Source organism: Prionailurus bengalensis, chromosome E1 (genome assembly GCF_016509475.1).
Source record: "Prionailurus bengalensis isolate Pbe53 chromosome E1, Fcat_Pben_1.1_paternal_pri, whole genome shotgun sequence".
NCBI classification, from domain to species: Eukaryota; Metazoa; Chordata; class Mammalia; order Carnivora; family Felidae; genus Prionailurus; species Prionailurus bengalensis.
In genome coordinates this window covers 58,700,882-58,713,941 of record NC_057347.1, presented here as the reverse complement: position 1 = coordinate 58,713,941, position 13,060 = coordinate 58,700,882, and the positions used below count along the sequence as shown (strand labels likewise).

Below are 13,060 nucleotides of genomic sequence, written 5' to 3'. Positions count from 1 at the left end.
CACCCCCATGTTTATAGCAGCCCTATCGACAATAGCCAAAGTATGGAAAGAGCCCAAATGCCATCGACGGATGAATGGATAAAGAAGTTATGGTATATCTATACAGTGGAGTATTACTCGGCAATCAAAAAGAATGAAACCTTGCCATTTGCAGCTATGTGGATGGAACTGGAAGGTATTATGCTAAGCGAAATTAGTCAGAGAAAGTCAAACATCATATGACTTAACTCATATGAGGACTTTAAGACACAGAACAGATGAACATAAGGGAAGGGAAGCAAAAAGAATATAAAAACAGGGAGGGGGACAAAACACAAGAGACTCTTAAATATGGAGAACAAACAGAGGGTTACTGGAGTGGTTGTGGGAGGGGGGATGGGCTAAACGGGGAAGGGGCTTAAGGAATCTACTCCGGAAATCGTTGCACTATAGGCTCACTAATTTGGAGGTAAATTTTAAAAAGTAAAAAATAAAGTTAAATTATAATTAAAAAAATATGGAGAACAAACTGAGGGTGACTGGAGGGGTGGCGGGAGGGGGGAGGGGCTGAACGGGGAAGGGGCACGAAGGAATCTACTCCGGAAATCATCGTTGCCCTGTATGCTAACTACTTTGGATGTAAATTAAAAAAATAAAACATAAAACAAAACCCAACAAACTAGCGGCTCAGCCGGACTCAACATCTGGTTAAATAAACAGCACCACTGGTGACTTCGGTACCAGCTTTCCCTCCTCTCGCTTCCCCATGGGCCCCTGCGGCTCAGACCCGACTCTCCCTCATCAGCTAAGGTGTGCTCGATGCTAACTCCCTTTCAACGTCACCCTGAGAAAAACAGAGCAAGGACCACGAAGCTGCACGGCATCCAGCGGCGCTCTAACAGAAACGCGGGCTGTGACGCCAAACAGGCAGAAACGTTTTCTTACCCGGTTTTGAGTGACGTTAGTCCCGCCCTTTGTGCAACAAAATCTTTCCCCGGCTTCTCCGGGGAACCCTCAAACCACTTAACAAACAAAAACGGCCGGATCTCCCACCAGGCCGGCTAGACCTTTCTCCACCGGCTGAGCAAATGTGCAGAAGGCTGCCGGCTCCCCTCCCGCTCCCCTGCGGCGGGGGCCTCTTTTCCTCGGCCCCCTCGCAGCCCCAGCCGTCCTCCACCCACCGCCAAGGCTAAGGCCGGCTCAGGAGCATCTCTAGGGGAAGGACATGCCTCCCCTCTGCCGGCATCTCTCAAAAGCAGACTCTGTGCCCCATGACGGGTCTGCTCGTGGCACGTGGTAATCGGGGACAGATCTCTTTTAGGACCAGAGGCCGCCAGCACCGTCTCCTGCACCGTGGTTAGTGGGGGCCTCCTTGCCCCCTGTGCTGGGGCAGTGGGACAGGAAGGAACCTCTCCCTGGTTGGGGGGGGGGGCAAGAAGAGTGTCTGCATGAGGCTGCAGGCACCAGGACCCAGAAGCTCCGAAGAAGCCCTCGCCAAGCCACCCCGAGAGCCAGCTCTCACCACTGAAGTTGCTGAAGTCCCCTTTGGGCTGCAGCCCGGTGACCAGGGTGTACACGTCAGGGTTGTGGAACTTGAGGCTCTCCAGGAAGGCAATGGCTCCATTCTTCCCTCGAGTCCTCAGCAAATCCAGCAAGTGCCCTAGGACGACAAACCGTCTCAGCCTACAGGGCTCTGGGAGGGCGTCCCCGGGGACACAGGGTGGGGAGGCGGGAGAACCCACGCAGATCTAGGAGTCAGGGGGTGGAAGCGGAGCTCCGGGATCCTCGGGGGGTGCCCTCGCTGCTCCTGTGGGTCCCTCTAATTTACACGATGGCAGCCAGTCTCCAGAAGGGCCGGGCCGGTACGCACTGAGCGACCACGGCAAGCCGAGCACTGAGAGTTGGCCGTGGAAGAGGAAGCTGACCTCTGTCTGCTCTCCACACCTCCCGGTGTGTCGGTGACACGTGCAGACCCTGTGTATGAGCCTCACGGGACAAAGGACACAAAGGGCGAAGCCAGCGCCCCCAGCCTGACTCGCGGCTTGGATTCCTCTCTCCTGTATCTGAGGTTCGTAAGGAACAGGCAGAAGAAACTACCACTTACTGCTTCCTATGGTCCCAGCCTTGAGAGGAGTCTCATTCGATCCCCCAAACCTGACAGGGAGAGGTTATTCACTTCCCTGTTTGGGGTGAATAAATAAGCACAGCGAGTCAGACTGTCAGAATCCGCTCCAAAGACATCTGGAGGGAGTCGAAATGTGCCCCCCGCCCCGCAAAGGTACATCCACCTGGAAAGTGTCGGGGGCACCTTATTTGGAAACAGGGTCTTTGCAGATGTAATTATGGTAAGGATCTCGAAATAAGGTCATCCTGGATTCTCCAGGGGGCCCTAAATCCAATGACAAGTGTCCTCATAAGAGACAGACAGGGGAAGATGCAGGGAAGTCTGCGTGATGGCAGAGGTGGACACTGGAGGGATGTGGCCACGAGCCAAGGAACGCCCCGTGACCACCGGGAAGAGACAAGGAAGGACGTGTCCCTGAGCCTTCGAGGGAGGGAGGCCCTGCCCATACGCGGATTCCAAACTGCGAGCGAACGCATTTCTGCAGGGGTGGGCTGCCCAGTTTGTGGTCCTTTGTTACGGCAGCTACGGGAAATCACCACAGTGTCCCCATGTCTGGAATGCAGTCTTTAAAGTCCTGCACTCCCTGCCCGGACACTGGGCTTCCCAGCACGGCCCGTGTGGAGCTGGTGTGGCAGGAAGAGCCCGGAGTGGGCGGGAGGGAGGTCCTCATGGATTCTAATGACTGTGTTGGTGAACCTGGGAAGGGCCTGCGGTGGGGGGGGGGGGGGGGGGGTCCTCACTGACTCTCATGACCGTGTTGGTGAACTTGGGAAGGGCCCGTGGGTCGGTGGGGGGGGGGGGGGGTCCTCACGGACTCTCATGACCGTGTTGGTGGACCTGGGAAGGGCCCGGGGGTGGGGGGTCCTCACCGACTCTCATGACCATATTGGTGAACCTGGGAAGGGCCCCTGGGTCAGGGGGGTCTTCACTGACTCTCATGACCATGTTGGTGAACCTGGGAAGGGCCTGGGTGGGGGGGGGGTCCTCACCGACTCTCATGACCGTGTTGGTGAACCTGGGAAGGGCCCAGGGACGGGGGGTCCTCACCGACTCTCACAACCATGTTGGTGAACCTGGGAAGGGCCCGGGGGTGGGGGGTCCTCACCGACTCTCATGACCGTGTTGGTGAACCTGGGGCTGTGGAGCACCTCCTCCTCGTCCAGCTGGTCCAGCACCTTCGCCTGGCGCAGGTAGGGCGTGAGGCGGCTGGGGCAGATGCTGCTCACGATCTTGTGGCGGTGGCTCTCCATCATGTCCCACAGCGTCTCCTCATCCAGGGCCGTGAGCGTCGAGTCTGTGCGGTGAAGGGTCGCCATGACCGTGTGCTCGGGAGCGCTGGAAGGAGAGGGCAGCCATGGAGGGCTGGGAGCAGGGACCCGGCCTCTGGGCCCCGGGAAGCCTTTCCGGTCAAACCACCTTTCCCCGGCTTGTGTGCAGGGAAGGAAGTGACCCATCTGGAGAGGATGGTGATGCTGGCCCTGGCCCTGGTGTCCCAAGACCAGCGGGGGGACTATCCTTCCTTAGCTTCGATTTTAAACCAATCCCTCGAGGGTTGATGGGGGGTGGGTGATGGGCATTAAGGAGGGCACCTGTTGGGATGGGCACTGGGTGTTGTATGGAAACCAATTTGACAATAAATTTCATATTAAAAAAAAGAATTAAACCAATCCCTCTACTTGGAGCAGAGCAGGAACTGGCTTCTTTTGGTCTCAGGGCACTGAATTTGCCTTTGAAACACAGGAAACTGCCCTCGGTGCGGAGAGCCGATTTACAAGATTGATCTAGAACATGCATTCTCTCAAGAAGGGTGATACGGGGCCCCCACGGGATCGAAAACTGGTTCTTGAGCAAAAATTCTCAGTCCTGTGTGTCCAAAGCACAGCCGTGCATAAACAGATACTCAGGACCTTTGTGATACTAACGTCCCGTGGGAACGCGGTGAGGGAGATGTGTAGCAAGTCTCCGCAGGGGTGAGGATGACACAAGGTCTAGGGACACCGCCCTGGAATAAATGTGAGGGTTTGGGCGCCCCGTCTGGCAACCCAGCAACCAGAGGAGGTGCCCACGGTCCACGGTGAGGGCCTCGGGGGCAGTCAGGCGGGAGCAGGGCCGGGACAAGGGTGCTCACACAGGAGGCACCCTGACTTCACTTGGCAAGGAAGACGCCTGTGATTTTTCAGCAGCCCCAGGACACTTGCACTAGGCACTCAGGAAACGTGCTAGGGAACGACACTTTGTAAAAGTCTATTACAGAACAATTGAAAATGAAAACCAAGGACTCAGAGCAAGTGGTAAAGGCCACGACCTCTGGGCCGGCAGGGTGTGTGGATTAAAGACAGACAGGTCCCTGAAATTGCTGAGCTGCAGTGGGTCTGGGCAGATGCCCCAACTGGAGTCACAAACTCCTGGTCTGCCTAGGTGACGGTCATGAAACAGCTCACTCTGAAAGTACCGGAACAGCCGCCCTGGGCATGGGGTGTTGAGGCTGACTGATCTAAATTCCAGAACCTTCTGTCGGGAGGACCGTGGAAGGCACCACCCAGCCTTCCATCCATGGAACACAGAACACGCCCTGGGTGATCCCAGCTTTGCAACGAGCCGCCTCCATAGCTGTGTCCCCACCTGAGTCTCTCTCTTCCCTCCTGGCCCTGGCACGAGGTCATTAGACCATGAATCCATCGAAATCATTCTAAAATGTTTTTAAACCCTGGTCTGGTTCAAGCTTATTTTAAAACATTTTTGTTTACATTTATTTATTTTTGAGAGACAGAGCACGAGCAGGGCAGGGGCCGAGAGAGAGGGAGACACAGAATCGGAAGCAGGCTCCAGGCTCCGAGCTGTCGGCACAGAGCCCGACGCGGGGCTCGAACCCACGAACCGGGAGATCGTGACCTGAGCCGCAGTTGGACGTTCAACCGATAGAGCCACCCGGGCGCCCCTGGTTCAAGCATATTTAAAAAGTCCTGCAAATACACAGTATGTCCATGTACCCATCATGCAAACTGCACTCATTAAGGAAACGCATTGTTGGAGACAGACAGCTCAGTCCCGCTGGCTGCAGCCTGCCCTCCTTCTCGCCCCGAGGTAGCTGTCTTGCACGTGGCTGTGTCTACAAACATACGCCTGCGTTTGCACCATTCTTTGTGCACAGAGTACCTGTAGATAAAGAGCATCTTTACTGTTGACTCTCACTTTATATACACAGGGTCAGGCTGGGCTCGGGGCTGCGTGTTCCCGAGGCCTGGCAAGTTGGATACACGCAGCTTACACATACACGCCCCCCCCCTTTTTTTTTTCACTGGTGCCGGATTCACTTATGTGAACAAACCACAGCTGAGTTATCGACGCCCCTGTCGATAAATGACCCACTAGGTCATTTCCATCTGTCCTCCGTTGCACTCAGCGCGGTGGTGACGTCCTCTCAGACCCCTGAATTCCTGCGATTTGGCCCTTTTCCTTGGAATGGCCAGCTGGGCCGGCGGGGCTCGAATGCCTCTTGAAGAGGTCTGTGAGGTAAAAATGCTGGAAAACCAGAGCCAATCAACCCTTGTAAACTGAGGAAAACGGGGAATAGTGGGTGGAGAACCCGCGTCCGTGAACGGCCCCCCACAATCCCTAGGAGGACGAAGTGCTCACCAAGGGGCCCTCCGGCTCCTTCCCACGGGCACTCCTCACTGTGCGCTGGGATCCGGTGTCCCCTCCGTGGCCAGGTGCGGTGCCGGCCGCCGGCTCCCTTCTCTGCGGGCTGCGGGGCGGGACGGGGCTGGGCGCAGTAGCCCCCCAAGTCAGCGCCAAGTTGGCCTGCCTGCTCTCGAGCCACGTGACTTGCTCCAAAACTCAAAGTTCAGGCACCAAAGACTAAGGCAAGGGAGGAAAACAGAAGGCAAATTCTGATCCAGGAAATAATTTGACAGCTCTCTGACTTCCGTGGTTTCTCAGTGACTACAGACACTTCCCCGGGGCCGGGAAGCAGGGTCCTCGAAGGAAGCCGGGTCGCGAGCCCTAGAATGTCAAGGGCGCTTGCCAGGTGCCGTGGGTACCCACAGTGCCTGGGCCCCTCTGGGACTGTGGTGTTGGTGGCTCGTGTGGATGAATACAGTAAAAGCCATAAACTGCACCCCTTAAATGGCTGAGTTGTCCAGTATATGAATTACATTTTAATAACGTCTTTTTTTTTTTTTTTCAAATAAAAAGACCACAGAGCTGTCAGCAACCACACCCTGCTTCCCGCCGACCCCACGCCCTGCCCGGATGCAGGGGAGGGTGGGTGGTGAGGAGGAACCCAGGGGATCGGCCTGCCCCCGCCTCCCCGAGGCCAATGCCTGCCACCCTCGACATATGGGACACCAGCCCCCCGTTCCTCCTTCCGTCTTCTGGGCCACACCGGGCCTGCACATGCCCTCAGCCGAGCTTCCTCCTCTGCCCTGGGATGCTCTCTGATGCCCCCTCCTTTCTGTCCCGATGCTTGCTCGGCCCGGCATCCGAGTCCCCCTCAGCTGCCCTGCGCCCCCAGGAGCGCCTGTTCCGTAACATCGATGACACCTCATGAGCGCAGCTGACTCCCACACGTCCAGCTCAGAGTCTGGGTCAGATTCAACATACAAAATCCGTGCGAGTGGTAAAGGTGCTGCCCGGATGCAGGCCCAGGGGACCCCTCTGCCCCAGCTCCTCGCAAAGGGAGCCAGAATTTTATACATTTATATAAAGCAGCCGCAAACTGAGGGGAGCTTTGGCCGCCGAGCCCTGAGACTGATGGAGAGGTGTGGCGCGGGGCGGAGGGGCACGGGACCCCGGGACAGGACCAGGGAAGGGTCTCAGGGACTCTCTCCCCGCTAACTGCTCGTCTGGAGAGAAGAAAACTCGGGTGGAGTCTGCAGAGGCGAAGGCACCCCAAATTCCCCCCGACTTCCACTAGAGGAAGCTCCACAGAGGTGGGCGGACCTTCCTGGGGGCGCACGCACCCTGCACCGATTGGAGGCAGAAACCTGGACCCCAGGCTGCATTCCCGGCCGCGCGGTGAGCACCGGGTCCATTCGGTTTCAGGCCTGGCCCCAGACACACAGGGTCTGCTAGGACTCGACTGTCCACAGACCCTGCCCCATCGGAGGGAACACAGAGCATCAGGGCAGATGAAGACAGAGGTCTCCCCAGGACTCTCCACACCCCAACCAACCGCCGCCCTCTCCTGGGACCCTGGGGACCCTGGGGACGTGGGGGCCGGGTAAGGGGGTGTAGCTGGGTGGCAGCCATCGCAGCCCATCCTTTGTGCGGCGAAGCAGCCGACGATGAAACCCCGAGTGGCAAGAAAACACGTAGGAGCGTCTTTGCAACTTGCTTCTGATGTATTCTATTTTTTTAAGTTCACTTATTTACTTTGAGAGGGAGAGAGAGCGGGGTAGAGGCAGAGAGAGAGAGTGGGGGAGAGAGAATCCCAAGCAGGCTCCGGGCTGAGTGTGGACTGAGCCGCGAGATCATGACCTGAGGCGGAACCGAGAATTGGACGCTCAACCCACTGAGCCCCCCAGGCGCCCCTCGGTTCCAGTTTAAATAGGCCTTAGTCCCAACGGTGAGGAAAAGTTACCCCGGAGATCCCTCTAGACCTTTTCAACTCTGCGAAACGCGCGCACAGACGTGCTCACACTCGCTCACACGCACAGATGCACGCACAGGACTCCAGAACAGGAGAACATGAGTCAGCGAGAGCTCAGACCATCCGGTGACCTGCACGCATGGTGGGTGAGGCCAGTGGTCACCCAGCGAAGGAAGAGGTGCTTTCTTGCACCCCTCAGCTAAGAGCCCACTCCAGTGCCCCCGTTTCCATGTGTGGCTGTGTCCTTACCACCAGCAGCAGGCAGCTGGGTGTAGAAACCTTCCTTCCCCTCCTTTCGCCTGGGGCGACAACGTAGAGATTACACTTCAGAGCGTTTCTTTCATCCATCGCGGCCCGTGATGCCAAGGCGGCACTGAGCCACCAGAGAATGTTCAAGTAACGTAACCAAGCCAGATGGGACGAGCTTGTTCCCTCCTCTCGTCCGCAGGCAGGCACCTCCACTCCTAACGAGGCAGGAGCCCCTCCCCCCCCCCCCCCCCCCCCCGGACAGCTCCGGACCCCATCCCGACCTTCCACGTCCCTGTATGCTGACCTGCTCTCTCGGGCACAGACTCCATGCCCTCGCCTTCCTTGTCCGGGAGAAGCAAAGGCAGGCTGACCCACGACGACGGGCTGAACAGCCGACGAGCAGGTCTGACAGGTCCTTCCGTCTGTCCCGGCCCTGCCCACAGAGCCTGCGCCTTGCCCTGGGTCTCTGCAGATCTCACGGCAGGGAGGATGCTTGCTTTTGTAAGAACCCCGGAATCCACAGAAGGCAGTGACTGAGAGGGTGATGCAGAATCTCGGGGTCTTGGGGTGCTGGGAATCTTCTCTCTGTGAGCAGTCAGCCCAGCGCATCGTCAATCCCTCAGGATAAGTCCTGGATTTTTCTCTGGTTCTCATGGTCAGTTGTGGGGATGTCTTAGGCATCCCAATGCACCCCCCTAAAATCAGCATTTGATTTAGACAAAGGTCTTGGCTCACTTCTCACCACTTGAACCACCATGCCCCGAGCTCTACAACGACCTCTTCTCCGTCTGCTGCCCCGACAACACCCCCCACCCCGGCTTCTGGCCAATTCTTAAGACGGCTGTTCGTTCGGGGATGTGCCAGGGCAGGGTCATTTCCTTCTGTCCTCACATCCTCACCGTGACCCACAGTGCCCTGCGTATCTTGTACTTGCTGACATCATATCCATTTACCTGCTCCACACACAGGGGCCTACTCGAAAGCCTTTGAAAGCGCCAGGAACACTCCAGCCCCAGGACCTTTGCACGTGCGGTTACGTCTGCCTGAAATGCTCTTTCCTTCACTTCCTTTAGGACTGCACTCAAGGGCCATCTTCCCAGAGAGGTCTTTCCGGGCCACTCTATTTAAAATCACGGACTCCCCACTCGGGTTATCCCTCCCTCCTCTTTTCCCTGCCTCATTTTTCTGTTGGACGCACTGCTTCTGAATATGTGAAACATTCCTGTTCCTTGTTGGTCTCGTGCCTGCCTCCCCACCACGAGCCTGTAGCCTCCAGAGGGCAAGAATCCTTGTTTCTCCTGTTCTCTGCTGTGTCCCCACACCCAGAACAGTGACGCTCCATCATGACTCCATGGGCTGAGCAGGAAGGACCTTAAAGATCATCATCCCAACAGACAAGGGTCAGTTCCCAAGGCCACACAGCTAGTTCATGGCAGAACAGCAACAGAATGAGGCGAGGAGAAGGAGGAGGCTGTGGCCGCCTGGGAAGAGGGGCCAGAGCGCAGACCTGAGGTCACATTTGGACACAAGCTCTCAGCCGGGACTCTTAGGCAGGTTACTTAACTCCTGAGCCCTGGCTTTCTTCCCTGCCCAGTGGGGTTAATAGTGGCACCCGCATCACGGCGGGAGAGCGCTTCTCACCATGCCTGGTGCACGGAATGTTCTAGGTAGTTATAAAAAGCTCAAAGAAATGCCAGCATTCTAAGTGGAAGAGGAGGCCAGGGAAGGTGGCTGAATCCTCAATAAGCCTCTGCTTATCTGTAAGTTCTTTTGGTAAAGAACAGAAATACCAAGGGACGTCTGGGGGGCTCAGGCAGTTGGGTGTCTGACTTCAGCTGGGGTCATGATCTCACAATTCACAAGTTCAAGCCCTGTGTCAGGCTCTGTGCTGACAGCTCAGAGCCTGGAGCCTGCTTCGGATTCTGTCTCCCTCTCTCTCTGCCCCCCACCTTGTTCTATGTCTCTCTCTCTCTCTCTCTCTCAAAAATAAATAAAAACATATTTTTTAAAAAGCAGAAATTTCAAAAGAGCTGTCAGAACAGAGTTGAGGAAGCCCCCGGTTCCCAAAGGGCCATGAGCTCAGAAGGAGGCCAAAAACCATTTCTTAGTCACCACGGCAACGTCGGGTGGACCCCGACTGACAATTTCCCCACACTTCCAAGGTCAAGAAAGCAGTATTTCTGTTAACTGTATTTCTGGTTTGGTCGAAAGAGTGTCTTCTGGAGGGACACCCAAGGAGTGGGTTGGGGTGGGGGACCCGGTAGGCATGGGGACAGCGCCACCTAGTGACCACATCCCAGAGATGTGATCGATAAAGGATCACGGAGTGATCAATAGTCACTGTGAACTGCGCGGGGCCACAGAGCACCTCTGGGGGATACTTTTATCCGTAAAACGTAGGGAGTGTGAGTGGGGAGGTTTCTGGGCTTGCTTTGCAATCATGACGTTGGCAGCGGGTGGGGGTGCGGGTGCTAGGTGCTGGGTACGTGAAGGTCCCATATGGAGAAAGGCAGACCCAAAACAGAAGCCAGAGAACAGGAGTCCAGGTACCAGCCCACGGCCCTCAGGGGCAGGGTCCAAACAGGGGATGACGTACCTAAATGGGGGCTATGCTCCTTCGCTCTTCCAACTACTGCTGGGGAGGATTCCGGAACTTGTAGGCAGCTTCTCAACTGCTGAGCTGGAGGCGGATTGAGTGTCCCAGGGCGGGGCTGGGTGTGGTTCTGAGGCTGGCCTCTGGTGTGCAGCCAGCAGTATGGACCCCACAGTCCCCCTCGGGTACAGAGCCGGCAGCGTGGACCCCACACCCACCTCTGGCCAGCACCAGTTCGGAGAGTGGGCCGAGGAGGGCAGGAAGCAGCTATTTCCACAGGAGCAGATAAAACCGGTCATTCTCTGTTGCTTTTCTCATTCTACGTGCAATCATCTGCCTGCCAATCCCACTCGGATGTCTGGGCATCTCAAATCTAACTCGGCCAAACCAGGTCTATTGAAAAAAATGTTGTATTTATTCTTGAGAGAGAAAGAGAGACAGAGCACGAGCAGGGGAGGGGCAGAGAGGGAGGGAGACACGGAATCAGTGTCAGCACAGAGCCTGACTCGGGGCTCGAACTCACGGACTGTGACATCGTGACCTGAGCCGAAATCAAGAGACGGCTGCTCCACCAACTGAGCCACCCAGGCGTCCCTAAAATTAACCATTTTAAAGTGAACTATTCAGTGGCATTGAGTGTTTCTGTCTTGTTGTTTTGTTTAGAGAAAGAGCACACAAGCAGTAGAGGGAGAGAGAGAATCACAAGCAGGCTCCATGCTGTCACTGTGGAGCCTGACTCAGGGCTCGACGCTCCCAATGGTGACATCATGACCTGAGCTGAAATCAAGGGTCAGACACTTAACTGACTGAGCCCCCCAGGCGCCCCTGGAACGCATTTAAACTCCACTCACAGCCTGTAAGACCTTTTATGATCTGGCCCTGCTCGCCTCTTATTCACCCCCACACTTGCCCACGCTCATGATGCCACCAATACCTTGGCTTCCTGCCCCCCTCTTGTACTGATCCCCTGCCTGTCTGGGAGTGTTCACACTCGTCATCCCTTCTTCCTGGAACACTCCTCCCTGGGGTGTTTCCATGGCCACCTCCCTTAACAACTTACACGACACCTTCCTCCAGTCACCCAGTAAATCAGCGACCCCCTCTCTTCCACTCTGCTTTTTTTTTTTTTTTTTTTTTTTGCATCACAGCAATGATAAAACCTGCAATTACCTTATTGGTCTGCATGTTGTGTCGGGCTTGCCCTCCTAGGGAACACGAGCTCTGCCCGGCAGTGCTGTCCGTCCTGTCCGCCACCCAATCCAGCTCCCGGACCAGCGCCTGCTCCACAGAGGTGCTCCTATGCACCTGTACCTTCGCCGCCCAAATGCCGGACGCTGGCAGGGTGTAGTCAAGGCTCCAGCCAGTGGGTTCGGGAGCACAGTAAGAGAGGGCCACTCCTAGAGAGGAACAGTGGGGAGGGCAGGAAGTCCATCTTTGGGGACAGCCCCTCGGATTCAGGGCATCAGCTCTTATGGTGATGATTCATGGGAGCCCAGCCCAGCCCAGCCCAGCCCAGCCGTGCTAACCTAAACCTCCGTCTGCCCCTGGACAAGACAAGCCACTTTGACGGTCTCCACCGTGGGTCTAACACAGGTACCAAGAAAGAAGCGGGTGGGCTCCTGTGGTGTAGCCCACCGACCTGTCCCTGTGTTCCCCATTGCTCCGGGATGAGCTCAGTTTGCTCCCGAACAGCCGGATCCGTCCCGCGGTCCTCCTGCTCTACACACCCAGGCACACCTACTATGTGCTTGGGCAGGATGGGGAAAAACACAGACACGGGGCCCTGCCCTCCCTGACGTTAGTCTAATCAGGTAGGGCAGCCTCCCTCCCCCAAATATAAGGGGTGCGGGAAGTGAGGTGCAGGAGAAAGAGGGGGTACCGTGCCCAAACAGAATGGGTGGGTCCCCTGTGGGGACAGGAAGTCCTGGGATAAAGGGCCCGGAGGTGAGAAGCCATCGAAATCCACTTTTTAGGGGACTCAGAGTGGAGCCATTTCTACTCTGCAGCTTGTAGCTGGAATTGTAATTGAGGTGTCTGTTAAGAATGGAAACATTAATCTGCACGTTCGAGCAGTGGAAACGTGTACTGAGGGCCAGGCTGGGCTGTCCATTCGTGTTTTTTTATGTTTATTTATTCTTGAGAGGGTGTGTGAGCAGGGGCGGGGCAGAGAGGGGGACAGAGGATCCTAAGCAGGCTCCACGCGGACAGCAGTGGGCCCGATGCGGGGCTCGAACTCATGAACCTTGAGATCACGACCTGAGCCCAAGTCGGACGCTCAACCGACTGAGGCACCCAGGCGCCCCCCGGGGTTGTCAATTCTTGCTTTGTAAGCAGATGCTTATGCCCAACGCAACATAGCGACGTGGAAACAGGAGGCCAACAGACAGAGCAAGTGACTAAGGCGTGTTCTCAGCATCCAACCAACCAGTTACGTTTGCTATTGGTGATGAAGCAAAATGCGTTTCAGATCCTGCTGACCCTTTGGGGCACGTTGCATGGGCTTCGTGAAACTAGCACAGTATTG

The 13,060-nt window shown here is 56.4% G+C and overlaps 1 protein-coding gene across 4 annotated transcripts in view; it reads right to left on the bottom strand.

The window, feature by feature from the left end:
- Positions 1-9,756, bottom strand: part of CARD14 (caspase recruitment domain family member 14) — a 31,320-nt gene extending 21,564 nt beyond the window's left edge. For 3 of the 4 annotated variants that reach the window (XM_043585753.1, XM_043585754.1, XM_043585757.1), the window contains exons 1-6: positions 8,248-9,756; positions 7,944-7,993; positions 5,741-5,962; positions 5,474-5,610; positions 3,210-3,439; positions 1,502-1,639 (exon numbers count right to left, since the gene is read on the bottom strand). In XM_043585753.1, the coding sequence (XP_043441688.1) occupies positions 1,502-1,639; positions 3,210-3,439; positions 5,474-5,487 (382 nt within the window). In that variant the 5' untranslated portion in view covers positions 5,488-5,610; positions 5,741-5,962; positions 7,944-7,993; positions 8,248-9,756. The remainder of the gene's footprint in view (positions 1-1,501; positions 1,640-3,209; positions 3,440-5,473; positions 5,611-5,740; positions 5,963-7,943; positions 7,994-8,247) is intronic. The other variant, XM_043585756.1, reaches the window with a different exon arrangement.
- Between the last annotated feature and the right edge of the window lie 3,304 nt (positions 9,757-13,060).